The sequence below is a fragment of the Porites lutea genome, chromosome 11 (genome assembly GCF_958299795.1).
Source record: "Porites lutea chromosome 11, jaPorLute2.1, whole genome shotgun sequence".
Taxonomy (NCBI): domain Eukaryota; kingdom Metazoa; phylum Cnidaria; class Anthozoa; order Scleractinia; family Poritidae; genus Porites; species Porites lutea.
In genome coordinates, this window is record NC_133211.1 from 16,353,582 (window position 1) to 16,380,463 (window position 26,882).

The following is a 26,882-nucleotide window of genomic DNA, read 5'->3' on the forward strand; positions in this document are numbered from 1 at the left end:
ATTACTTGAAATTTTTACATGAAAGTCAGCTCAACAACAAACGAGGCGACAAATAGTAAGGTTTTCACTTAGTGTGCCAAAAACCAAATTAATCACTTTGGTTTAAGATAGAATATGCTTTGACCCATATTAAAAAAAGACGGACCTTTAATTCTCGTTCTTATCATTAAAGACTCGAGGTGAACGTATCGACGCCTTGGTACATTTTGCTGCTGTAGGCAGGCGAGATTAAAGCCGCGACAAACGACGGAAAAAAACAAATGAGTCTGTAACGGTAAAAATTTCCATTTTATTTATTTTTTACCCGCACATGTCTTCCTTTCCGCAGCATTTCGAGCGACTTATTATAATACAACCTATCTTTTAAAACTTTACTGTCTTTTCTATTTGGGTCCCATCCTGAGTTTTTTCTGTTGCCGACAGAGAGTCAACAAGAAAAGGAAATTAAATTTCCCGTTCAAGCGATCTTATAGTCATGTCAACTCTTGTCTTCCTTAGGCGGTCTGAATGTAAGGCTCTCCTCAATAAACCTCTGTTATTTATAAAATCTGTCAAAGACATAAAAAGGTACATAAATCTTCCGTACTTTCAACTATTTGCGACACCTTGTATAGAAGGGGGAAAGGCGTTCCTACTTCTGCTAGAAGAGAAAAGACCGTTTCCTTCTTCTGTCTAGAACGAAAAAGGGCGTTTCTCCCTTTTGTCTACAACAGAGAAAAAGTCGATTCCGCTTTCAATTTAGAAGGTAAAAGGGCGTTTCCCTCTTCCGTCTAGAGAAGGAAAATCGATTCCCCCTTCTGTGTCGAAGGTGAAGGGCGTTTTCTTCTTCTGTCTAGAAGGCAAAAGAACGTTCCCCTTTTTTTTGGAACAAAGGAAAAGTCGATTCCCGTTTCTGTTAAGAAGGTAAAAGGGCGTTTTCCTCTTCCGTCTAGAGGAAGAAAATCGATCCCCCTTCTGTGTAGAATGTGAAGGGCGTTTTCTTCTTCTGTCTAGAAGAGAAAAGGGCGTTTCCTTTTTCTGTCTAAAAGGAAAAAGGGCGGTTCCTTAGGAGCCTGTTCACAGGTTAACCTTTGCCATGTAGCCTGTTCTCCTCGTAACCCAAAATAAAGGGGTACGCTGAAATGTAGCCATCCCGTTGACGTGGAACAAATAAATACGACTTTTTTTCTAGATCCCAACGAAATAAGGAGAAAAAGTGCACAGTGGGAGATAAAGACAAAAATGGTTATTACTATGCTCCTGACAATATGAACACTTCCTGATAACGTTTTGGACGCCTTCGCCTGACCAGTGAAATATCCGGTCATTCATTTTCACTTGAGTTTTAAATAGTTCGTTATTCGAATCCAATCATTTTAATGTTTTGCGCCCCTCTTCCCTTTCACGTGTTCCCTTTAGCCTTATAATTTCCGCGAGGCTAAGGCTATACAAAACTATACAAAGCTATACAAACACGGGGCAACCAAACTGGCCGCAATAAAAAGATCCCGCGAAAGCTTACGTTCCCGGGGGGACTCCCATATAAAAGTGACGGGGATGCTCATGGGAAAATTCAAATAAAACCCCTAAGGGAGATCAACGTAGGTGTGGCTCAAGCTTAAATTGACCCTTAAGGGAGATTTCTGTGTGGCCAGTGTCAGGGCATTTTTTGTAAATTCCTTTAAGCACAGTACTAAGCGATACCTGAATGGGTCAATAGAGCGGTTTTCATTTGAGTGTCGAAAAGTAATTGGTTTTGCACTTTCTACACGATGCGATTGGCTTAAAAGATTCGCGCCACCTTTTCATCCAATCAGAAGTAAAACCAAAGCCAATTGTGACGCGCTCGCATGCATTTTCCCGCGCTTTGCGTCAGCCACATGTAATTACTTCGAGTTTTGATTGGTTCAATGTATTGTCTGTGTCCTATGTGATTGGCCAGAGTAATTATTTTGGTTTTGGTTTTACGACACTCAAACGAAAAGCACTCTATAGCGACTTTCCATCCCAAACACCCTAAGTGAGAGCAAAATCTGAAGCGAGACGACGAGCATCTCTGTCACTTTTATATGGGAGCCCCCCCGGTCTTATGTTTTGAGTGCTAGACCATCGTTAAAACGGAGGCTAGAATGGTCAGCTTTTTTAAAACTAACTAAATAAATACAAATAAATAGCGATTTGCAGGTAGCACATCCACATAGTGGTTCTTCGTCTACCTGATTCCTGGTCGAATTGGAATTTGGAAATGTTGGTTTTTGAGGAGAGGGGAAAACCGGAGTACCCAAAGAAAAACCTCTCGGAGCAAGGGAGAGAACCAACAACAAACTCAACCCACATATGGCGTCGACGCCGGGATTTGAACCCGGGCCACATTGGTGGGAGGCGAGCGCTCTCAACACTGCGCCACCCTTGCTCCCTAAAAAACCCGTTTATGGTGGCATTTTCACTGTATCCACTAAGTTATTAAGCCGAATTTTCGCGTTGCATTCCCCACTGACGCAAAAAGACAGTTTTTTCAAAATAAATCAAACAGAAAGAAGTAAAATCAAAGAACACTAACCCGAGGCTTCCAACTACAAATGCCAGGCTTCGTGTAAAGCACACGGAAATTAACAACTCACCTCTGTAACAACTCCAGCAGCGATTGTTTCACCACCGTAGCGCAGCATAAATCTTCCAAGATCTTTATAGTCTTTATACAATTCAACGCAAACTGGTTTGAATGTGTGAATTACTACCTCCGCATTGGAATTTTTCGTTAAACACCTGTGTATCGAGGAATGTAAAGATGTTAGTAAATTTTCCGAAAATAAGAAAGACCCATCGGAAATCTCCCAGAGTTTAATTTCAACAGTCAAACCAAAGGATTTCATCCACAGACTCAAAAGTAATACTAAACAAAAAGTACAAGAAGGGACGGAACTGCATAAGAGGTTTCATTTGAATAGTAACCATGGGATTTCGTCTACAAACTCAAAAGGTAGGACGACATCACTAAATGGACCAAAATTCAATGCGGGAGTAAAGGGGTTAAATCCCGTGTCTAAAAGCCGCCAAGCCTGCGAGCACTCCTTCGGGGACCGGGGTTGGGAGGGAGGGAGTTTTCTACCAAGCCCCACCCAGCCCCGCATCCCCCTGCCCCCGCAGGGTAAAATCCGCCTAAATTTGCTTCGAAACCGTCAATGCTTGAGGGTGAAAGAATGAAAATTGTTACCTGGGTTTCTTTTGAAGAACTTCTCCTGTGCTCTTGTGTAAGACACTACAGAGCCTGTGGATAGTGGCTGGTTCATTTAACGTCTTGTAGTGGAACAATACCTGCAAACAAAACAGTAAAAAAAAAATTATTTACCATTTCCACACTGTCCATAACACACCATCGAAAACACCTCACATTATTTAATTCAATTTTTTGGTTCCAGTTTGTATAATTTTTATGCTGTTACCTCCTCAAGTGCAACCTTCTTCAGGATGGCCGATTCTCAAATGGCAGTTACATCAGGGAGCTGTTTCTCTTAACGATTTCAAGAGGTCATAGTTTTTTATGAAATTATTTAACACATACATACATACATATATACATATCCTTTATTTAAACACGATATGGTTTAAAGCTCAAAGCTTGTGGGGTCGTGCAATGTATATGTAAGTGGAATATGAGTTTGAGTGTAGTCCTTAATAGGACTGTTGTTGACACTGACTGACGTTTCGACAACCTGTGTGGTAGTCACCTTTGACTCACTTTCACTTTGAAGATGACCACCGCACAGGTTGTGGAAACGTCAGTCAATGTCAACAACTGTCCTTTTCTGGACTACGTTCAACTGGACGATCATGCTCCACTTACTTATGAGTGACTCCTGGGTTCAAACCATGCATTGTCAATGTACCTGGTAAAAGAAAACTCACCATAAAGCCTTTTGTAATAGGAACACGAATGTTGAAAACTAAAATGCGAGCCTTCAGTTTCATTGTGCATTTTATTGGGGAGCTCGGAGGACATAAAACACTTCCCACTCTGAAAAATAAAAACCACAACAAAATAGAATTAAGCTTCGCCATTGTGAAGCCTAAAAACGTGTCATAAAGCTTCATTAATTAGGTGTGAGTTTTAAGGAAGCTGTCAAGTTAACTGTAAAAGTTTCGAACGGAAGCGTAGAAAACGAAAGAACGAAAAGCAGAATTTGATTTATATATGTTTTCAGTTTATCCATCAAAAAAGTAACCATGCGACGAAAAAAAAAACAGAGTAGAAAATGTGACGGGGAAACACAGTTAGGCTTCGCTTCTACGGGGGAATCCTATTATCTGGAATTCTCGAATCTTAAAATGCTTTCTGTACTTCTTGATTCCGAAAATGATGATCTTCAAACTAAATTTCAACTAAGTCTGTCTGAATCATGGTGAACTTTTTCGGATTCGTAATTTGCAGCGCTTGTTAGGGGTGGGGGGGGGGGGGGATTGGAGAAACGAACCTTTTGCGAAAAACAAAAACAACAACAACAAAAAAAAAACTGCTCGACGTGGGCGCACAAAGCTTTGAAGTTCTTGAGTGGTACAGTTACTATGGAAAAAAGTCTGTTTTAGATTCTATGATTTACCATAAAACCGGGGTTGCTTACCATTTACTTAGACCACCCGGGTGGACATCTTGAGCATAAATCGGTAAGACTATAAAATTGGACGTGGTGGGAGAACAATCCGCTGGCAAAGTATATCCACATAAACTGAACAGACTAAAAAGGAGTGGAAAATTGCATTGCCTAAAAAAGCCTCTTCATTCTGAAGCCTCCTAAAGATAATGGCGCGAACCATTTGATTTTCCATGCGGAATTTCCGGTCTCTCAGGTAAATGGTAAGTACCCCGGATCTTATCAACCAGACACTTACCCAACATGCATCATGTCTAATCCAGATAACGTCAGTGTCACGTGATCCCCTGCACATGCTAACTGAACTGGCTCGTCATGTATGGACAGGGCTGGTGTTTAAAAGTAAACACACAAAGATAAACATTATTTGAAATTGGCAGATGGACAAAACGTCATGCATATTTAAAGAATTTATGAAAAACAAAATACTTATAATTGGTTTCTGTCTCTCTAAAATAACTTGTTTAAAATTAGCTAGACACAAGACTTTTTAGTTGCAGATAAAGATTTTGGAAAAGACGAGATTTCATTGACAAATTAACTGACTGAAAGAGTAAAATATGACGTGTGCAGAGACAAACAATGAGTGTACACCTTGTTGTATTCAATAATTTAGCAGCAGGTTCACAATTATCGGGGATTTTCTCAGCAAAACACTCAGTAATTAGCAGGATTATTTAACATGAGTTTCTTTACCAACATAAGCCATTCATCCGACTGGGACCACAGTAACTTGTAGAGGATTTCTAGTTGCGTAGTAACAAAGTTCAGCTAGTTTTAGATTTTTCCCAAACTTTTATAAGACTGGAAAATAAATACTGTAGCTATTTCACTTGATCACATCCAGATCTTGCTGCCAGCACTTGAATAACAAGAACTTTAATAGCTCAGAGCAAGTTGTGGTAACAAACAGAAAACCATCCAAGGGTAAGTCTATTTCTTTAAAAGTAGTAAAATTGATGTTTCGTTTTTTCATCAGAAAACTGGATCAGTATGTTTATCTTAAATATTGAAAGTTCGTAGATATTTTAATTGGGATTTTTTAAGGCACTTATGAAGAACTATTCTCGGCTGTATCGAGAGAAAACACACTATACTGTCTTGGCTGCATGTTATTCGTTTAAGCAGTTTACCAGAAAACTAAAAAAATAATAATAAACCCGATATTTTTTCAAATTTTCTCTGCCCTGTGAGGATCATGATTGCCGTTTGTGAGTGGCAATTGCATTTAATATCAAATACAACACTCAGTACCCTATTAACAATAACTAGTATAATTTATGGACGAAAACTGCGCTTGCTTTGCTTTCTACTTCGCAAATATTTTTGAAACAATGAACGATACTTTCGATTCTTAAGTATCAAACAAATTAACAGTATTTCTAAACCAACAGTTTTGATATGTGATACCGCAAAATCGTGAAAAATGGTGTTCTGGAAAATATAAGGTATATTAAATTTAAGTAACCAACACCCAGGTCACTTAGCAGTGGTCGTATCTCCTATTAAGTGAGTAACCTTCTTAGTCTGTCCCGTTTCTGCTCGATTGGTTTAAACTAGAGCGCGATGGTGGGTTAAAACAACTAAAATTCGTTTGCAGAATGGTCAATGTGGATCTTGAGTAGGACTTGACATCTTACGTCTGTTCTTCTATGTTTCGAGAGTTCCTACTACAGTGGAAAACCTACATACAAGCACCTTGTGGATTAAAAAAGCTGACGGCACACCACTTGCCAACAAAGAGACATTATACCGTAAAAACTCTCAAGCGCATCAAAATTTTTGATTCTGCAGGCTACGAGGATGTGCTCCATTCATCAAGCGATAACTCGACGGAATTCTCGACAAGTGCACCTTCTCGCAAAAGTGGGATGCAACGTAAATAGATTTGATTCACGCATGCATACACCAATGCGCCTGGTTTGTGACCTGGATAACGAGCCTTTGGGGCTATCCCTGGGGCGCCTTTTGCTTCACCACGGCGCCAGGGTCCACCAGAAGGATGCGTTCGGCATTTCCGTGTTTTCTTACGCATGCATCAAACAGCGCGTCAAGTTGGTGCAATGCATGATCCAGGAAAGAGAGATTACCTGGCTGGATCAAGACTGCAATGGCAACACAGCTCTACATCATGCAGCAGCGACTGGTAATTGCCTGATTACACAGGCGATTATTGAGCAAATGAGAAGATATGGCTTAGACATTGACAAGAGAAACAATCGCGGTGAAACACCACTGATTTTAGCAGAAAGACATGGACAATTTTGGTGCGCTGAGCTTCTTCAGGTCAGCGGCAAAGCTAGCACTAAAGCACGTGATGACGTCATGTTTAAGAATGCTGAGCAATGGAGATACACCCGCACAGAACTGACGCCATTAAAGCTTTCATCTTCCTTTCGGTTAGAAAAATCAACATAATTTTTGCTTAATTTGTTATTAAATACCACATCATTTTTCACCCTCCTGGTATTGCATTTCACCCTCCTAATCCTCCTCACTGACTGTCATACACATTTTTTTATGGCGCTATTCAGGAGACTTGCAGTGAGTTTATAGGAGGGAATTGTCAGTACAACTTTAAAGATCCTTAGAGGGAAAGAACTATTCAAGGAAGAAAGAGAAAAGAGAGGATTGCATTTGTTCTTCCCTTTGATTTCCCTCCTGTATCTGGAGGAGGACGTCAAAAGACATTTTTAGACCTTTTCGTAGACTAAAACTAGTTTTCAGGAAATGAGGCAAGGAATATATATTCAGGTTAGCCTACGTAGCTGGCGGAATTATTCGTCCTCGTGAGTGAGATTTTGGCAGAGAAGCTGCTATTCACAGCGAGAAGAAAACGCCGAAGGGGCGAACGAGATCCCCATTCTACGCGGAGACTGGCAACTTCTCTATATCACCACCTCTGCCTCGATACGCGCTGTCGTGACGAATCCGCCAGCTACGCAGGCTAGTATATAGGTTCAAAAACGTTAATTTAAGGGCCACCATGGTTGTTTTCATTTTGTTCTTGCTTTTAAGCGCAAAGTTTCCGAAGGTGTCCAAACAGCTCTTAGTAAACAATAACACCAAGAGACCAAATTCACCAAATCAGAAAACGCACCTCTTTGGAGAAGGGAAAAAGCAAATTGCTAACGCGGGTAAGTCGAATCGACATAGCTCATCATTAGGGAACTTATGCAAAGACGTTTTTGAGCCACGCACTTTAACCGGAAGCGAACTTTCTTCATTCTTAGGCAGTTCCTTGGGCGGTGGTTTTTGCCCAAAGTTTGACGCAAATCGTCTGTATAAGAGTATGGACAGAGAGAAAATCAAATTTGGTAGCGTTAGGGCGTATTATAAGAGGAGAACGCATCACTTCCGGTTGACGGGCGGCGCTCAAAACGTCTTTGCTTAACTATCACAAACAGTGTTAAAAAAGGGTTTTCAAACATTGTTTTTTAGTTCCCGGCTAGTATTTACTACTGAAAACAATGCATGATCTACGCAATACTGTGCCCCTCTCGAGGAGAAGGGTTAGGAGAGAGGCCACGCTCTGCTCTCGCTAATGTGGACCTGGGTTCAAGTCCCGGCGTCGACGGGTAGGTAGCATAAGCAAAGACATTTTTGAGCGAAGGATGGCAACTGGAAGTAACTCCTCTTCCCTTTTATTAAGCCTTGACGCTAACAAATTTGTATTACTGAGTGTCTTTACTTTTGTAGAGAGGATTTGCCCGAAAATTTGGGCAGAACCACCGCCTAAGGGTGAAAAAATTTCCACCTTCGGTTACCGTCCGTCGTTGAAACGCTCGCTATCCGTTGGTTATGGCCTTTGCTTCGTGAAGGTTTTCCCTCTTCTCAAGAAACAACATTTCCAAATTCCAATTTGATCAGGAGGGTGGGACGAGTATTGCTACCTCTTAAAGACTATTACAATTATTACAATTATTATTTCTTTTGACCGTTCACAGAAAAATCGGTGAAACGAGAAGCTATACCAAAACTGCTAAAGCTACTCAAGGAACAACAGAATGACACCTTCCGAGCAGCAGCTAAACCTCCGTTTAACAGCAACGAAAATTTCGACGAACTTCGGGACTCGTCGGAAGATGAAAATAGCCGAGTAAAAGGCGAACAAGTGACAAGAATGAAACGAAGAGCTTTCTCGTTCGCTGGCTTACCTGTATTAGCTTCCAGCACGATAAGAAAACAGGGTGAGGGTGTTTATAGCAACATGACTTTTAAGCAGGGTAGTGACGCAAACAAAGTTCACAAGTCGTTGAGGAGAAGATCATATACGGTTGATTTAAGCAGTGTGATCGAAAACATGTTACCAGCAGGTCGCACGAGGATGACTAATACGATACAAACAGTGTGTGAAGAAAGCCAAGATGGTCTTGACATAAGTGACGCGGGAAGCAAATACCGCAATGGCCCGTGCTAAGCGGCCGTGTTTTTCGAGGAGAGTTTAAAAAACCCAAGGAATCACTTTCAAAGTTTATCTCTGACCACGACCGTCCAAAACGCTTATAACTGCCCGATGAGACTTGACTTGAATGTACCACTTTTAACATATGGAAAGTTTCCATATGACGTCACGTCCGCCATATTGGTGTGCTAAAACAATGAAACGGCGGCCATGTTGGTATCCCAACCCCCGTTCCAAACTAGTTCTGTGGAAGTTGAACCTGTTTCTTTTGTTCTAATAAATTGTCATAGCTGTTGGCCACGTGAACGAAAAGGCTTAATAACACTCTACTCTTAGTAAGCCTAAAACCTACACAGTAACTCCAAAGCAGTTCAATAGTTTTGTTTGACACAACACCAACGAATCCTGCACCTTAAATTGACCAATGGAACTGAACATGCTTAGAACTTATATCAGGAGGCAGCCCCCTCCAGGGAGGGGAGGGGACTGACGTCGTCAAAGGAAGGAATAACGTACTCACCTTTTACCAAGCCTTGTTCCCCAGCAGGCATGACCACGACCTTGTCACCGTTTTGAAGTTTTCCAGCCTCTAATTTTCCGGTAACGTTGATGCCAGCGCCCATACCTAAAAACATGCAAACAAACGCTTTATGAGCTAAGTGTGCGAAGGGAGTGTGCCCGAGATCCGAGATGTCAAGTCTTACCCACTTGATTTCCTTGCAGCCTGCTAAAACAGCCATCTCTGGTTACCATTCGTTTCGATACAAAGTCGTTTCGATACGAGTTTATTCAGTCGAGGTGTAAATAGTTCCACGTACTTGGCTTAAAGAACGAAGAATATTCACCCAAAATGTTTTTCTTGTTTACGCGCAAACTATACTTGAATACTGTGAACGAAATTTTTGTGCAGTTTCACAGCTTGAGTTCGTATCGAAACGACCGGTTTCTGAAAAAAAAGATCCGAGCCCGAGCGATAGGAGCAACCCAAATGAAAGGAGTACTCAGCCTGGGGCAGAGGGATGCATTTCAACCTCGTTCCCCGGGGTTCCTACCGGTCCCTACGGAGCGAGAGAGAGCTGTCTGTCTCTCTCTCGCTCCGTAGGGACGGGTAGGAGAGAGCCCTAGGAACGAGGTTGGATGCATTCTTTTAAACTATGCGGAAGTCAGGTCCACACTTAATTTCGCATTAGTTCACTTTCTTACCTTTATAAACATCTGACACGCAGAACCTAAACGGTTTCTCTAATTCCCTTTTTGGAGGTTTAAAATTATCTGCAATGGAAAAAGGAATATACAAGGCGTATAGTCTACCGGTTTCCATACAACTATGTAGGTAAAGTCTAAACTATATAATAAATAAAACCATTTGATTATTTCAACCTCTCCGGCTTACGCTTTTAAACGACCACATTCCAATACTCCTTAAAAAGGTCCCAGTTGCGAAGGAAAGAGGAGAAAACGGGTCTAAATGGTTAAGAGTGATCTCAAACAGGTAACAGGAACAGGAACAGGTAAGTCACCTGAGAATTTCCCCTTGATATTCACTCGGAGTTCGAACGTCTGTGCAGTTATCATTATCGGATACAATGTCTCCCGTTTATCGCGAGGTAGCCGTTTTGGAGAAGTATAATGAATCATCAGTGGGGCAAGAAACAAGTCGATCTCAAAGCAGGAATCATCAACGATTCCATTGAGACCGTTCATGAAAGTAAAAACGTGCAACCAAACTTTATCCGAGTTCCAAAACTGCCGTGAAACTTATTTACTAAGTTTTTGAAACCAGCTGCAAAATTTCTTCATTTCTTACCTATTCGATCCAATAAAGTAGGTCCGTTGTACCAATTTCGGAGCAGGGGCTCATTACAACACTTTGTAAGGTTCTCACCAGTAAGACCACTACATGGTACATAAACAACATCAGAATCCTGAAAGAAAAGGAGTCAAAGCAGTAAATATACTTTCTTAAAACAGCGGTCTGGCATCTGCCTCGTACCCAGACGTCTCCACATTTTTCTCCTTCCCAGGGTCCCTTGCGCTTCGTCACTAGTCACTCGAGTGTCACTTGCGTTTCGCGCTTGCCTGAGGAGGAGGCAACATACCCGACAATCGTCCCTAAAGAAATTGAAAAACAAGCTAATGCAAGAAATTTTGGAGGGAAACAAAGAATATTATGGAAGTTTTGAAAAGGGCCCAATGAATGACAAAAATTTAGTTTTATCAACTAAGTTCATAAACGGTAAATCGAACATCGCAGAGAGATTCAAATCAGGTATTTTGAGCTTTTACTTCTAAGAAATATGCCTTTAATTCTGTCACGGTAATACTTGCGAACATGGCAGATAGCAAACCTTAAATCCTGCCTGTTTTAAAAAGTGCTTGAGCTTTCCAACGACATGATTATATCGAGCTTCTGACCAGCCAACCTGAAAAAAACACGGCAAACTTAGAGTCACCGGTCGTTTCGATACAAGTTTATTCCGTCGAGGCGTAAATAGTTTCGCGTTCTTAGCTTAAAGAACGAAGAATATTCACCCAAAATGTTTTTTTCTGTTCACGCCCAGACTATACTTGGAACGAACAGAATTTTTGGGCAGTTAAACAGCTTGAGTTCGTATCGAAACGACCGGTTTCCACACTCATTCTTTTAGGACACTCAGCATGAATGTGGTTTTCATGTTGCAAAAAAAAATGACCACTCAGAAATCGTATCTTCCACAACGCATTTTCAGTGAATTTCTTTAAGAGTTAATAATCATTTGGGAACTTGAAGATAAAAAAAAGAGAAAAGAGCGTTTCATCCCATATCTAATCATCTTTGCGTCGGTTGGGCAATAAATAAGAAAGAAAAAGCTCTTCGGTGACTCAATAAATAAAACATTCCTTCTCGTGTTTGCGGATGTGAAACACGGGACACCGTGTTTCATCACGTATCAAATATACAGAAGAGAGATGAAAATACAATGCGTAACGGGGAAATTTTGATGAACATTGAGGTCTTTCGATTTTGAGTAGAAAGAAGAAGAAAGGATGTAGAACATGAGAGTTTCAATCACATATCCAAACAAGTCAAGGTTTAGGACCTTCTTCTTCTTCTTCCTTCTATGAACTATTAATGAGATTGAGAAATGTCAAATCAATAATTTTAACAGCGTTTTGAAGAAAAAGAGAGAAAACCCTCAATACATAGTCTACCGTGTAGACGTTCTTGGGGGTTCGTTACGCGTTCCTACCCTCCTCGTTTACGTGACGAGCCAAAAGAACATCTGTGCAGGAGACTACTCAATACATTGCCACTTACTGTCTGACTGAAAGCCTGAGCCGTAATACGAATCAAGAAAACGTAAAAATAAGATATAAGAATCACTCACATTGTCAAGTTTATTGACAGCCACAATTAACTGTGTCACGCCCAGCGACCTGACAAGTAGCGCATGCTCTCTCGTCTGCCCTCCAGCTTCAAATCCGGACTCAAATTCTCCAGTGCTGGATCCGACCACTAAGATTGCTACATCAGCCTAAGAAGAAATTTCAATCAAATATAATGTCACTCATGTGCGGTCCATATAATTGAGGAGGACATTGACGCCTAGTGCTAGTTCGGTGGGTGTCGGGGTCATATTTAGGAGCTTTTAGGGCCTCCTCGTGCTTATAGCGCAACAAAAAAAACGATCTCGAAATGTAACAAAAATTTTGTGACCTGGCTCTTTTAATGCACCGTTAACAATATTACGTTCAACATACCTGAGAAGCTCCAGTGATCATGTTGGGGATAAAATCTTTATGTCCTGGTGCATCCATTAGTGTGATGAGCTTTGTTTCAGTCTCAAATCTTGTTAAACCAACATCCATAGTAATACCACTGTTGTGAATAAGTTATGCTTCAGTAAAAAGACCGCAAAGTCGTTGTATCGCATTGCATTAAGCGACACATTAGAAAAGAAAAGGAGTAACCCTTACTGTAAATAAATTGTCAGACTTCCGAGCAGATGGCAAAGAACGATTCCATGTACAAAATGAGAAGACTGAACGGCAAATGATTACGTCTTCTTATTTCCAAAGGGTTAATCACCGAAACATCGAATGCCTAACCTGAGATCACGCCCAATTTAAGCAGCTTCCATTACATTCTCTTATACGGTATCGCGCTACGCCTATCCCGCCAGAATTTCAATTACAAAGCGAAACGAAAGTAGAGCCTGCTCTCAGGTTATCAAATCCCCGAGGTCGCTTGTAGAGAAGTGTGTGCACTGTTCGCCTTTGTTGGCAGTCTGATTTTCCCTTTTTCCCTCTCACTCGAAAGCCTGTCAAGTTGAATAATTTTGTTCGAACTTTTAAGTCTCTGAATAAAATCGTGTGGTGAGACTGTCCACCTCGTCAGCAGTACTTACACATCCTATCATTTATCGAGTATGTATTTCTAACTTTTGAGTCTGTGGATAAAGTCAAGTCTTTTCAACTGGAAACTTTTCTGCGGGACTTTCACATGATAACATTTGTTTCTCAGGGTCGTACACCATGAATTTGTTTCACTTTTTCGTCAATTTCCTTCAATGGTGCTCTTGGAACTGAAAACGAACTGAAAGGAGTACCTACCGTTCTCGCTCTTCACCAGTTTCATCCAGCACCCAAGCATAAGCAAAGGAAGCCTTACCAGCCTTTTTAGATTCCGTCTCATATGTAAACGGGTCAAGGAAAAAACACAAACAAGCAACGAGCTTTTAACAAAGGCTAACCAATTTTGATATATACTGCTCAAGTTTTGCAGCTCTGTGTGAAAAGTTGTTTACCTCCGCTGCACAATTACTTGGAAATAGATGGCATTGCGCCTCAGATAAGAAAAAAATATATTGGCTGTTAAATGGTATTTCTACTGCTGATTTTCAAATGAACGTTAGGCTGTTTCAGCTTGTCCAGTCGTTTATTTTGTTATCACATCGCTTCTGTTAGTTGCTGTGTGTGCTTTTTTTAAATATTTGTTTGGTTTGTTTTGTTTTCTTTTTATTCTTTCGCTTTTTTGTGTGTGTATGTTCGATCTTGATGTGCATTTGTATTTTTACAATATTGAATGTAAACAGCATAAGCTCTCTGGATGAGCCCTTTAGGATCTTAGAGCAGATATTGCAATAAATATTGTTTATATAAAAAAAAAATTAATATAACACAGAAGCGAACATCATTTTTTTGTTCTAAGGATATTTATGCATAGCTTTCTTGGAGACGTCTCCAAGTCGATAAAGAAGATGGCCCATGAGGGTGCTTTTGCCAGCATCAACATGACCTAAAACAAAATAAGAGAACTTTCGCATCTTGATTTAACAATTCAAAATTGATTTAAAGTTCTGTATAACCATCTCTGATAGCAAAAAGAAAATTCTGGTTTTAGGTTTTATTGATCAAATAGTTCATAAGCATTTCCAAACTCACCAATGACAACTAAGTTGAGAAGAGTTTTTCCTTTCCGTCGTTTGTGATATTCCTTATGTGCTTCAGCGAGCAACTGATGAAAAAATAATACACATTTTAAGTCACAAAAAACACACAGGTAAAGAAATAACGACAAGAAAAAATGTTTCAGAAACCTGGTCCTTTTCCATTTGTTTTTTGTTTGCTTGTCTCTGATCTGTTTCTGTCTCATTTTCAGGAGAACTGCATGTAAGGTAAAAGAAAACAAAATTTATTCTGCACTTAACCACATTAGATACTCCAGTCTTCTATTCTTTTACTTACAATGCTCAGGTCTGATTTTGGAGAATATTCTAGATGACCAATCTTTTAGCACCTTAGTGTGTCTAGATGTGGTTATTGATTGTAAAGTATTGTTCCTTAGACACAATAAAATGCATCATTCATAGACTTTACTGATAAGTTTTGGCCAAGTAAGAAAAGATTATTATTTGGCCAAAACTTCTCAGTACCAGTGTCATGAGTCCCGTTAGCACGTGCAAAATTGGAAGGAGTCTTTACTTTAAAATGAGGCCAGGCTAGCAACTAACATAAGAACAAAAAAAAATGTGATAAATGTGCCATCATTAAATTGCTTGAAAAAGATATGTGAAAGGTATAGCCTGAGAAAACAGGCAATATTTTGAGACGCCACCACTGGTTTCCCCACTAAATGATGTCTGAGAAGCGAGTGCAGAAATTCCATTCGGATGACGTGACACTACCAAAATCTGGATAGTGCTTCTGATTGGTTGAAGCAAATTTTCAATCAATCAGTATCACTACCCAGAACTGAGTAGTGATGTGTCATCAGTATGGAATTTCTGCACTTGTTTCCCAGACATCATTTCACAGAGAAACCAGTGGTGGCGTCGCAAAATGCGGACTTTTTCTCAGGCTATGAAAGGTACATGAATTAAACAGAGACACCCAGTTAAAAGGAAGGCTTCTGTGGTTCTTAACCCTTGGAGCCCCAGTATCCACTTACAAATTCTCCAGATAGATCCCACACATTTTCTTGTAATAAAGAATTAGTTAAAAGGATTTGATAAAACATCAAAGCGTCTCCCCTTTAGCAATCATTTTGTCAACTCTCATAACCTTTCCCTTGATTACATATTGATATTAAAAGGAGAGAATTGATGTTGGTCACTCTTGGGAATAAAAGCCTTAAGTGCTCTAATGTCAGGGTGTGACAGTACATTGTAAATAAAACAAGAATTCACATACTGTAAACTGCTGCTTATGAGCCCTGGGTTTAATATCTTTGTAAAGAGTTTTTGGAGGGCTTTTAAATAGAGGGACTTATATCCGAGGGGGTTTATAACTTGGATAGAAAAAGTACTATGAAACAAGCTATAGCAGTGCTGACAAAAGTACAGTCGAACCTTCGCTAACGACCACCTCTCTACAACAGCCCCTACTTTTTATCGCGGCAGACAAAAAATCCATACATTGACTCTTATTTGAAACCACTCTACAACGGCCATTTCTTTACGGCCACTTTCTTCCATCCCCAAGGTGGCCATTGTGGAGAGGTTCAACTGTATGTTTTGCATTTACTGGTTTTTAATTAAGCTTCAAAACATCAAAATAAATCGAACTCAGCAGGGGGCTTATAATTGGAGCTAAAGGGGGGATTATAATTGGATGTATTTTTTGTTTACAGGTAAATGGTCTATAACTGGGGGAGGAGGCTTATAACTGAGGGAGGGAGGGCTTATACTAGTGAGGGAGGGAGGGCTTATAACTGAGGGGGGAGGGCTTATCAGTGGCAGTTTATGATATTTACACATCTCTACCTTTCCCTAGATTTCTTGTTGTTTACTGGAAGAGTTGAGAATCCTATCACAGGCTTGTCTTGCACAGAGGTGACCACTGGAGCAGCTTCTGTCTTCTTAGCATCCAAAGAGACATGATTCTGCACTGGATGTAGTAGTTTTACCTCCTTTCTTCCAGCCCTGAAGGTGTCTGGTTTTTGAAGTCATGACAATATTACTTAGGCTACACTCACATTGTAACAGACAAATTTCTGACTCGTCAAAAACTCGTGCATTTAGGTATTCTGTTGATGTGAATGCCTAGCCATTCAAATATTTAAACACTAATATCAAGGCCAAATTTTTGGATGGTAGGGTTGAAAATTTGACAGGTGGGGTGTGAACACCAAACGATTTAAATGTTCGTATGACAGTTTACACAGGTGCAGTGTGAATAATATAACCATTTTTTGTTTGGCAAAGGCGTGGTTGCATGTTGATGTGTGATAACTCAGCTGGGAGAAGTCATTTTTGCTAAAATAGTGCTCTGTGCATGGGCAGATCGCAAAACCTCTGACAACAGTTATAAATTTAACCTGAACATCAGTTCTGTGTGAATGGAGAAAAAACATTGAACTGTTCTTTGTGAAAGACGTTTCCAGTAATAGTTTACAGCCAGTAGAAAATTCAGCCAGTACCATGTGAACGTGACCGTAAAATGGGCTGGACACATAGAGTAAATGGAATTTTTTCGCCAATAATGTTGCACATCTCTTTAATCTTCAAAACCATGCTTTTCTTAATAAAGAAAATAAAAGGGACAACAAGGGAAAAAATTACTTGTGTTAGGAGTTTTATTTAAAATAAAGCATGTATGACCTAAGTATTTTTTTGATACAGCTGAGTGTGGCACTCTTAAAAGCATGATATTATAATAAAAAAATGTACAAAAGGAATAACTAGCAAAAATTGCTGTATATACACAAAAATTCATTTACATCATAAGTGGCTATCTCTAAAACAATGAGCTAATAATTAAGAAAGCTTAAGAAAATGACTGTAATAATTTAATTTACAGGTCTAGAAGTAAAATTTACAAGTACTTTGATATAGTACTTTGACATCACGAGACAAACAAATTACCCTGTCCACCACTGGCTGCTCAATCCAATAGTTGCAATAAAAAAATCAATATTATCAAAGCCACATTTTCCTCTATTCCATCTGTCCTTAAGTTCTACTTCTTTCTTGAAAAAGCCCTCTTTTGCCTGTCATTCACAATATCATCAGGCGAAGGAGTAGAAAAATTAAAAGCAGTTAGGCGTAAACTTTCCAGACTTTGCAATTCCTTGATGACTCTCTGTACAACAGCGTTTTTGTAGCCCGGTGAGGAATAAGACAGTGTTAAAGCAAACAGAGTTGGCTTTGCAGTCAAAGCTGGTGCCTCATTCCGTTTACCAATGACCTTTCTTTTCTGCTCCCTAGGAGAAATGCCTTTCTTCACAATTACATGCTTGGACTTGATTTTTCCTTGATCCAATGATGAGTCAACCAAGGGGGATATCAATGGTGTGGAAGAAATAATATTGGGTGTCTGTTCAGCTTTGAGATTCTGGTTACAGTCTTTTTTTACCTTGCCAGTTCTGTTTTTACCAGGGAGTTTCACTTTCCCCAATGTTTCAGTCAAGCATTTTATGTCAGTGGTGACATTATCACGAGTATTTTTATCTAAATCCGACATGGGATTTTCAGTTCGAGGACTTGTAGATTGAGATGACATAGACGGAAGATGAGTGGAGAGTGACAAATTGCTGAGTGATGTTGAAACAAGAGAATCATGATAGTTTGCCAGTTCAGATCCACTCTGTGATGTTGGTGCGGTTTGTGAAAAGGAGCTTAGTGAGGCAGCCAGAAGGGTTGTTGATGGGGTCTGACTAGATCCAAGAGAGAGGCTGCTGAGTGGAACTGAAAGAAGAGAGTTGTCTGATTTTGTAACTGGATTTCCTGCCAATGACAATACCTGAGGGCCTGAAATTTGTGTAAGGCTGGTAAAAGGCAATGAAGGACTGTTCTGAGGATCAGCCCTTGAGGTTGTCTCTTGCTGAGCAGTAAGGCTACTGAGCGGCACTGAAAGCAAGGAGCTTTGGGGTGAGGCTCTTGACAAGTCTAGAGGTCGGGATGTTGATGCCTGGGTTGATAATGATCCTCCTGGCTGTGACAAGCTACTAAGAGGAGCTGACAGCAGAAAGTTTTGTGATGAGGTTTGCAACAGGTCCAGCGGCTGTGATGTTGTTGCCTGACCAGACAACGAACCTCCTGGCTGTGAAAAGCTGCTGAGAGGAGCTGAGAGCAGGGAGTATTGTGATGGGGTTAGTACCCGATCCTGTGCCTGACTGGGTGGTGTCTTTTCTGACTTTGTCAAGCTGCTAAGAGGAGCTAAGAGCAGGGGGTTTTGAGACAAGGCTTTTGACTGACTTTGAGGCTGCAATTTTGATGCCAAGCTTGATAACACCCCTTCTGCTTGTGACGAGGTGCTATGAGGAGCTGACAGCAGAGGGCTTTGTGATGAAGATTGCAAACAACCCAGGGGTTGTGTTGTTGCTACTTGGCCAGTTAATGCACCTCCTGATTGTGACAAGCTGCTAAGAGTAGCTGAGAGTAGAGGGTTTTGAGCTGAAGATTGTAAGAGGTCCAGTGACTGTGTTGCTGATGTTTGACAGGATAATGCTCCTTTTGAATGCGACAAGCTGTTAAGAGGAACTGGCAGAAGAGAGGTTTTTGTAGACAGCTGTGATAGATTCGGGGGCTGTGTTGCAGCCACCTGACCAGATAATGCCCCTCCTGATTGTGACAAGCTGCTAAGAGGAGCGGTCATGAGAGATTTTTGTGATGAGGCTTTTATCTGATCAAGGGGCAGAGAAGTTACTGCTTGACAAGATAGTATTCCTACAGGCTGAGACAAACTTTCATCTCTTGCTAGAGCACTTAGAGATAATTCACTGGACACATTAACATATGACCCCGTAACAGCAGATTTAGAGAGTTGTGAATCACTCATAAACACTGCTGCCTTTCTTCCTGTGATGCCAGCGTTATGATTACTACAAGACTCTTCTGTATTGTATTTTTTATGCTGGTTCCTTTTAACATGAACATCTTTTATTAGTGTGTCAGTTTTACAAGAGACAGAGCCTTACCTTGTGAGAGCCATTCACCAAAATTGCACCAGAGAACATGGCAATAGAAAGAGAGAAAAGGCAACAAATTAGCTTTAAATTTACAAGTGTAAATCATGTCAAATCAGTTAATTCTTGAACCATGCTCTCCTCACTTACAAATCTATATTTTTTTCATCAAAGCTCAACATGAACCACCCAGGCTTGTACAGGATTCAAACCCTTGACCTCTGTGATACCGGTGCAGTGCTCTACCAAGTCAACTGTGTTTATAACAAACCAACTCAATGATCTGCTCCCAGTTTACTTGTCGGCTCAATTGGTAGAAAGCTGTACTGGCATCGCAGAGATCAAGGGTTCAAATCCACTACAACACTGCATTTTTTCGGGTTTTTTTTAGCAACTGCAAAAATTGCATCTATAACTGCGATGATCTTCTTTCATGTCATTCTTCACCCTGCACTTACCATAAAAGTTATATGATTATCATTTTAACTATATTATTTTGTTGCATTCAACATTGTTGATCCTGGCAAGTATGCAAGATGCATATCATATACAAACCTATACACTAGAGTAAAATACAATACACTGTTCATTTTTCTCTGCTGTCGTAAAAGTGGACCACTAGACATTGAAAATGATGTATGTCATTATTCTGTTTTAGTCCGAGTACTCAGATAGCTTATGGTATATTCCACTTATTATGAAATTAACAGATACGCCAGATAAAACATGCAAATTTAAAACTCAGTTCACAACTCACCTTCACTCTCATCTGGATCCAAATTTGCCTTAAGGTCTTGTTTTCCCCCTGAATTAAAACAAAAAAAAGAACAAGAAACAACTTAACCTGAGATCAGGCTATATTTTTGTTTTGCTCGGTAAATGAAATTCTGGTGGGAAAGGCGAAACGAAAAGAGATTTTAGAGTGATCACGTATGAGAGAATGTATGAAAGTTGCTAAAATTGGGTCTGATCTCAGGTTAGACACAACTCTTAATTCGTAAAATTAAAAACAAAAACAAAAAACATGAAACAGCAAAAATAATACAGTTGAACCTGGACCAACAGGCACCACCACACAATCACTCCCTCAACACAAAGGCCACAAAATTCGACCCATACATTAGCACTGTTATTGAAATTTTCACACAATGGTCACTTCTACACAGTAGCAATGAGTAGCACCTTATTGTCCCTTAAAACAGGCCATGTCACCTTCAAACAAAAAATGAACAGGTACTGATTGGTCCTGGGGGAATCTGTTTACTCTGTTTTATCAATGTGTTTGTTACCTTGACTGAGAATTTGGTCCAGAGCTCTCTCTAGATCGAAGTTACTTTGTAAAACTGCTGCAACTGCTGTAGGTTCATGTAATGTCTCTCCAAGAATTGAATGAAGCTGATCCATACAGGATGATAATTTTGCTGAAACATGGAGAAATTCAATAATGAAATGAATATTTTTAAGACATACTGTAACTACACTGAACTTACAAATCACAAAAGTAAACTGGCTACAGGTAGACAGCTCTCTACCTGTTGGACTAACATTTCAGTACTAACTATCACCTTTCTCCGAATGCAGGGCTGTCACTAAGATTTCAAATTGCTGGGTAAATATGAAATGTAGGCAGGGAATCATACAGCTAGGGATTTAATTTGGTTCTCTTTTTCTTCTATTTTCTCATAAAAGTAGATGGAGATTATGGTTATAGAAGCCAAGGGAAATCCCCAGCCTCTGATCCTTAGTGACAGTCCTCCAATGGATACCTCTGCATCACATACTACTTAATACAGAAAGTTTAAAATGGTCTCTGCCATTCTGTGGTCATATTTTTTCACTTTATGAAGTAGTCAGCTCCAACTGTAGGACTGATATTTTGGCATTACGAGCAGTTATAAAGTTCACTTTTCCTAATGGATAGCCTCCTTAAGATATACCTCCTGACACAGACAGCTTGCGACAGGCTCGCCATTCTACAGTCATATTCTGACTTGCTATAAGGTAGACAGCTCTCCAAGACAAACACTGATTATCCAGAATGATGTGTCTGCCTTACAAAGAGTTGCCTGTGAACATAAAAGTGAAGTTATTATACCTTCACTCGTGGGATCTAGCTGGGGTCTTTTGTAGTCCTGGGAACTAGCAAGAGTCTCCTCCTCAGACTCCTCCTCATCCTCTTCATCTACTCGGCCAAACCTGTCAGCCATGTATGATGAGAGGTTTGGGTCCCGACTGTTACTGCGTCTGAACATGAACTGCTCAGCTGCAGGAAGCAATGTGAAAAGAAGGTTAAATCCTTATACTTTACAGGGATAAAGAGTCTAAGAGTCAAATCTCAATTATAAAGATTCTATATTTCAATAAAACAAAAAAAAAAACAGCAAAAGCAATTTCACAGACACGTCATCTGAATGGTGACACCAAATCTGTCTGAGCAGAGCTTTTCTTTGTGTAAAGCATTGATGGGGCTGCAAATAATTTATTGTTGTTTTTAGCAAGGGCATATAAGGTGATCAATACATTTTTTCATAACCTTGCCAAGAATGTTTCTTCCTCTGTTGTGCAAGCCTCAAATCATGAAAAATTTAAGGAATCTGCGTACCGCTGAAAGTTTTTACCAAGTTTAGATGACTACAGCTGTATGTGGAGAGTCCTTCTTTATAGCCAAATAACTTTGTATACAGTGTGAAAATTATCAACTGCATGAAAAAAGGCATCCCTGTGGATAATACACACTTCAAATTTTGAAGCAAATTTTGACAAAAAAAATGCACATTGTATAGCAGTAAATATGGTAAAGATTACATAATTTTCTGCTAAAGTCTGATGAGGAGCAAGACCTATGAGTATCTCACTGAAGGGCAAGTTAAGAAAGGTCTTTCAGTGGAGGCGATATAATGGTTTTTGACTGGTTATATACATGGAGAAAGTACACATATGCAAATTATTTCATCAAAAAATAATATCAAAGGCAAGTGCATTCTTAAGACAGGTGATAATAAAAGAAAAGTCAATATCACATATTACACCAGACTCCTTACCAGTTGTTGGTGACACAGCCAAATCATAATCCTCAACTGAATGTCCATACACGTCATCAGACAAGTCTGGAATAACACCACATGATATTAGCATTGTCATATCTCACACATCACATAAGTTACCAATATAGTTGAATCTCTATTAAAGGCACCCTCTCTACATCAGTCACTTTTTTGTTCCAGACAATAGTCACTCTTCTATCATCAACCATACAATGACCACTTCTCCACAATGGCCATTTAAAAGTAATAAAATAATACAAATTGTCTATATCTTTTTATCTGCAAGCATTTTCTAATTCAAAGCATGAGAGTTTTGTCTTTTCAAGACCAGGATTTACAAAGGATTCACTCTTCTATCATCAGCCATACAATGACCACTTCTCCACAATGGCCATTTAAAGGTAATAAAATAATACAAAATGTCTATATCTTTTTATCTGCAAGCTTTTTCTAATTCAAAGCATGAGAGTTTTGTCTTTTCAAGACCAGGATTTACAAGGGATTCACTCTTCTATCATCAACCATACAATGACTACTTCTCCACAATGGCCATTTAAAGGTAATAAAATAATACAAAATGTCTATATCTTTTTATCTGCAAGCTTTTTCTAATTCAAAGCATGAGAGTTTTGTCTTTTCAAGACCAGGATTTACAAAGGATTCACTCTTCTATCATCAACCATACAATGACCACTTCTCCACAATGGCCATTTAAAGGTAATAAAATAATACAAAATGTCTATATCTTTTTATCTGCAAGCTTTTTCTAATTCAAAGCATGAGAGTTTTGTCTTTTCAAGACCAGGATTTACAAAGGATTCACTCTTCTATCATCAACCATACAATGACCACTTCTCCACAATGGCCATTTAAAGGTAATAAAATAATACAAAATGTCTATATCTTTTTATCTGCAAGCTTTTTCTAATTCAAAGCATGAGAGTTTTGTCTTTTCAAGACCAGGATTTACAAAGGATTCACTCTTCTATCATCAACCATACAATGACCACTTCTCCACAATGGCCATTTAAAGGTAATAAAATAATACAAAATGTCTATATCTTTTTATCTGCAAGCTTTTTCTAATTCTAAGCATGAGAGTTTTGTCTTTTCAAGACCAGGATTTACAAAGGATTCACTCTTCTATCATCAACCATACAATGACCACTTCTCCACAATGGCCATTTAAAGGTAATAAAATAATACAAAATGTCTATATCTTTTTATCTGCAAGCTTTTTCTAATTCAAAGCATGAGAGTTTTGTCTTTTCAAGACCAGGATTTACAAAGGATTCACTCTTCTATCATCAACCATACAATGACCACTTCTCCACAATGGCCATTTAAAGGTAATAAAATAATACAAAATGTCTATATCTTTTTATCTGCAAGCTTTTTCTAATTCAAAGCATGAGAGTTTTGTCTTTTCAAGACCAGGATTTACAAAGGATTCACTCTTCTATCATCAACCATACAATGACCACTTCTCCACAATGGCCATTTAAAGGTAATAAAATAATACAAAATGTCTATATCTTTTTATCTGCAAGCTTTTTCTAATTCAAAGCATGAGAGTTTTGTCTTTTCAAGACCAGGATTTACAAAGGATTCACTCTTCTATCATCAACCATACAATGACCACTTCTCCACAATGGCCATTTAAAGGTAATAAAATAATACAAAATGTCTATATCTTTTTATCTGCAAGCTTTTTCTAATTAAAAGCATGAGAGTTTTGTCTTTTCATCACCAGGATTTACAAAACTGTCACAGCACTTTGCCAAGATTTCTGGCAATTTTCTAAGATTTCTGAACATAACCAAAACTGTGCAAAGATGTACCGATAACCTATAAGCACTTCCAAAGCTTTTAAAAAGGGGACAATTTTAGCTACACAAAGTCAACATTAAGCACATTTTTGGGTAAATTGATTGAATTTTCGTTATTAATCATATGTTATAGAACAATTTGTCCAAATTTGTGAGTAAGGTATGGGAAATTGTCCTTGATGCATGAGAAGTCTTTATGCTGCAGGCATGACACTTATGCATCATGCATGAGAGTTGACAAGGTACTGTGGATGCATCAGTTTTTATACCTGGAACTGTAACAGGCAAAGTCAAAATAGCCTACTCTTTTTGCTTTGTTAACATTGTTGTTCTGACCCAGTTGTTCAAAAGGTGGATAGTGCTATCCACAAGACAAATCACAGGGTGCCCGCACAATGTGTGTGTGTAAGCGATTGCTATTTTATAGTAAATGTAGTGGATTTACCGTTTGCTTCACCTATAGTGATATATCGCTAAGTATGTCTATAATCAAAATTAAATAAATGTTGAATTACCTTACCTGTGGTATATTGTCGCCCTTTTGCTTCAAAAGCGGTTTTTGAGCAATTTTGAAGGATTTTGAGTTTGCCTAGGTGTCTCCATTTTTCCTTTGTCAGGGGGACGGTGTGGCTACATGTAAACAATAGAAGGACAAGGGAGGAGTCCTTGTTTTGAAAGGGCTCCAGCGCCGGAGTGATTTTCCCCCAGAAAACCACATCACTCGGCTTTCAAACTTCGCAGCAAAAAGGTCGAAAGATTCACGCTTCTCTTGGTGCCTTCTGATCGAAAATCCATCTAAAAGGTCCGGAGCTAGCCCTCGAATAAAATTAAAATCCCACAGTTTTTTAACAGTCAGATGTGTAGAATGATTCATATGTGCCAGCCAGAAACTGTCCCACTGATTGCCTACGCATCTTGGCCGTTAAAAATTGTGAGATTTTAATTTTCTCTGAGGGCAAGCTCTGGACTTTTTGGATGGATTTTTGATCGGAAGGTACATGGAGAAGAGTGAATCTTTCGACCTTTTTGCTGGGAAGTTTGAAAGCAGAGCGATGTGATTTTCTGGGAGAAAATCGCTCCGGTGCTGAAGCCCTTTCAAAACAAGGATTCCTGCCTTGTCCTTCTATTAGGAACAGTAAACGGCGAAATAAAAGTCCTTCAAAATCGCTCAAAAAACCACTTTTATTGCAAAAGGACGACGATATACCACATGTTAGGTAATTCAACGTTTATGTAACATTAATTTATATACATACTTAGCAACATATTGTTATTGGTGAAGCAAACAGTAAATCCAGTAAATTTACTATAAAATAACAATCAGTTACACAGACACATTGTGTGGGCGCCCTGTGGACAAATCTCTATCCAGTGGATAGCACAATTGATTTCCCTTATACTTATCCGCTGGATAGCGCTATCCAGCTTTTGAACAACTGGGGCCTGAACATTTTTTATTTCTATTGATTGGTACTATTTATTAATATTATACAAAACACATTTATTAAAACAAAAATGTTGTACCCCCTCCAAAGTAAGCTGGCGTCATGTTTAGTTATTACAACCCTCCATTCCATAACGGTGCTACCTCTCTAACACAGCCACACCAGAGAAGCCGTCATGGGAAGGTTTGGTTGAATAAAAAGTCACCAATTAATGGGATAACTTTTACAGACTCTGTGTTGTATGGCCGTTTGCTAACTTAAATATCGATCTTACCCTCGTAAATTTGTAAGTATCGTCAATAACCTAAAAGTAATTCTATTAACCTTAATTGGAAAAGTGAATCGACGACTTCATTTTGCAATAATTGCAGAGATCATATAAGCTTATAAACTTGAAGCTAAAAAGTTTTAGCTATTTTATTCATGGCACGAGATTATTGACATACCATCTTCGTAGGAATAATTCCTGTAATTTCTATGTCTTGCCATTTACTCGGCGTGCTTTAATTCAGCAAATATGATCGTTTATGTGATGAAACATATACCAAACAATGAGAGCACCCGAAGACACCCGCCATTCCGCCATCTTGAAGTGCAAAGAGAAAGAACCTCGATTTGGTGCAGAACTTGATCGAAGATGACTAGGTCCCAGAGTCCTCTCGCTCGGGATACGCGCACAAAATTTCTGTAAAAAGACGGGTGACACGAAATAGCAGGAAAATTCACTTGTACAAAAAACCATCATGCGCCATCATTATCCGATAAAATACTGTATACCAATCCAATCTTTCAATAGAAATAACAAAGTTTTCAATATAAAAGTACACACGGTGATTGACAGGTGCCGCCATGTTGTGACACAGTGAAACAAATGAGTAACGCTTAAACTCTTTTCCCGAAAATGTAATTCTTGATGATGGTGTTTCAATAAATCTCAATGACCCTGATTATTACAATGCATTGAATTCAGTCAAGGCTCTTGATTCAGTGCCAAACAGCCCTCCATTTCCGCCTCGCCACGATAGTGCTTTGAACGCGGTCAGGAGCCTGACGCGGTTTGACTTTGCCTCTCGTTTCCTTGCGCAAAAAAATCCGTTCTTTCCACATGCCTTCGCACTGCGCTACAGTAACTTCAAGGCATTTC

The 26,882-nt window shown here is 39.4% G+C and overlaps 1 protein-coding gene across 2 annotated transcripts; it reads right to left on the minus strand.

The window, feature by feature from the left end:
* Nucleotides 1-269: 269 nt before the first annotated feature.
* Nucleotides 270-26,420, minus strand: LOC140951538 (HBS1-like protein). 2 transcript variants are annotated; one of them, XM_073400810.1, is made up of 22 exons: nucleotides 26,185-26,345; nucleotides 22,462-22,527; nucleotides 21,516-21,683; nucleotides 20,710-20,841; nucleotides 20,178-20,225; nucleotides 19,433-19,465; nucleotides 16,278-16,446; nucleotides 14,613-14,679; nucleotides 14,458-14,530; nucleotides 14,230-14,311; nucleotides 13,627-13,710; nucleotides 12,775-12,892; nucleotides 12,402-12,548; nucleotides 11,382-11,456; nucleotides 10,841-10,958; nucleotides 10,237-10,305; nucleotides 9,554-9,658; nucleotides 4,867-4,957; nucleotides 3,886-3,994; nucleotides 3,194-3,294; nucleotides 2,601-2,745; nucleotides 270-548 (listed from the first exon to the last, which is right to left on the minus strand). In XM_073400810.1, exons 1-22 carry the CDS (start codon nucleotides 26,225-26,227, stop codon nucleotides 540-542), a joined length of 2,052 nt encoding a protein of 683 aa, XP_073256911.1. In that variant the 5' UTR covers nucleotides 26,228-26,345; the 3' UTR covers nucleotides 270-539. The 2 variants fall into 2 exon arrangements, with proteins under 2 accessions (XP_073256911.1, XP_073256910.1); XM_073400809.1 differs by lacking the exons at nucleotides 270-548; nucleotides 2,601-2,745; nucleotides 3,194-3,294; ... (12 more) ...; nucleotides 16,278-16,446; nucleotides 19,433-19,465 and adding an exon at nucleotides 17,072-19,427 and having other exon boundaries at nucleotides 26,185-26,420.
* Nucleotides 26,421-26,882: the final 462 nt, after the last annotated feature.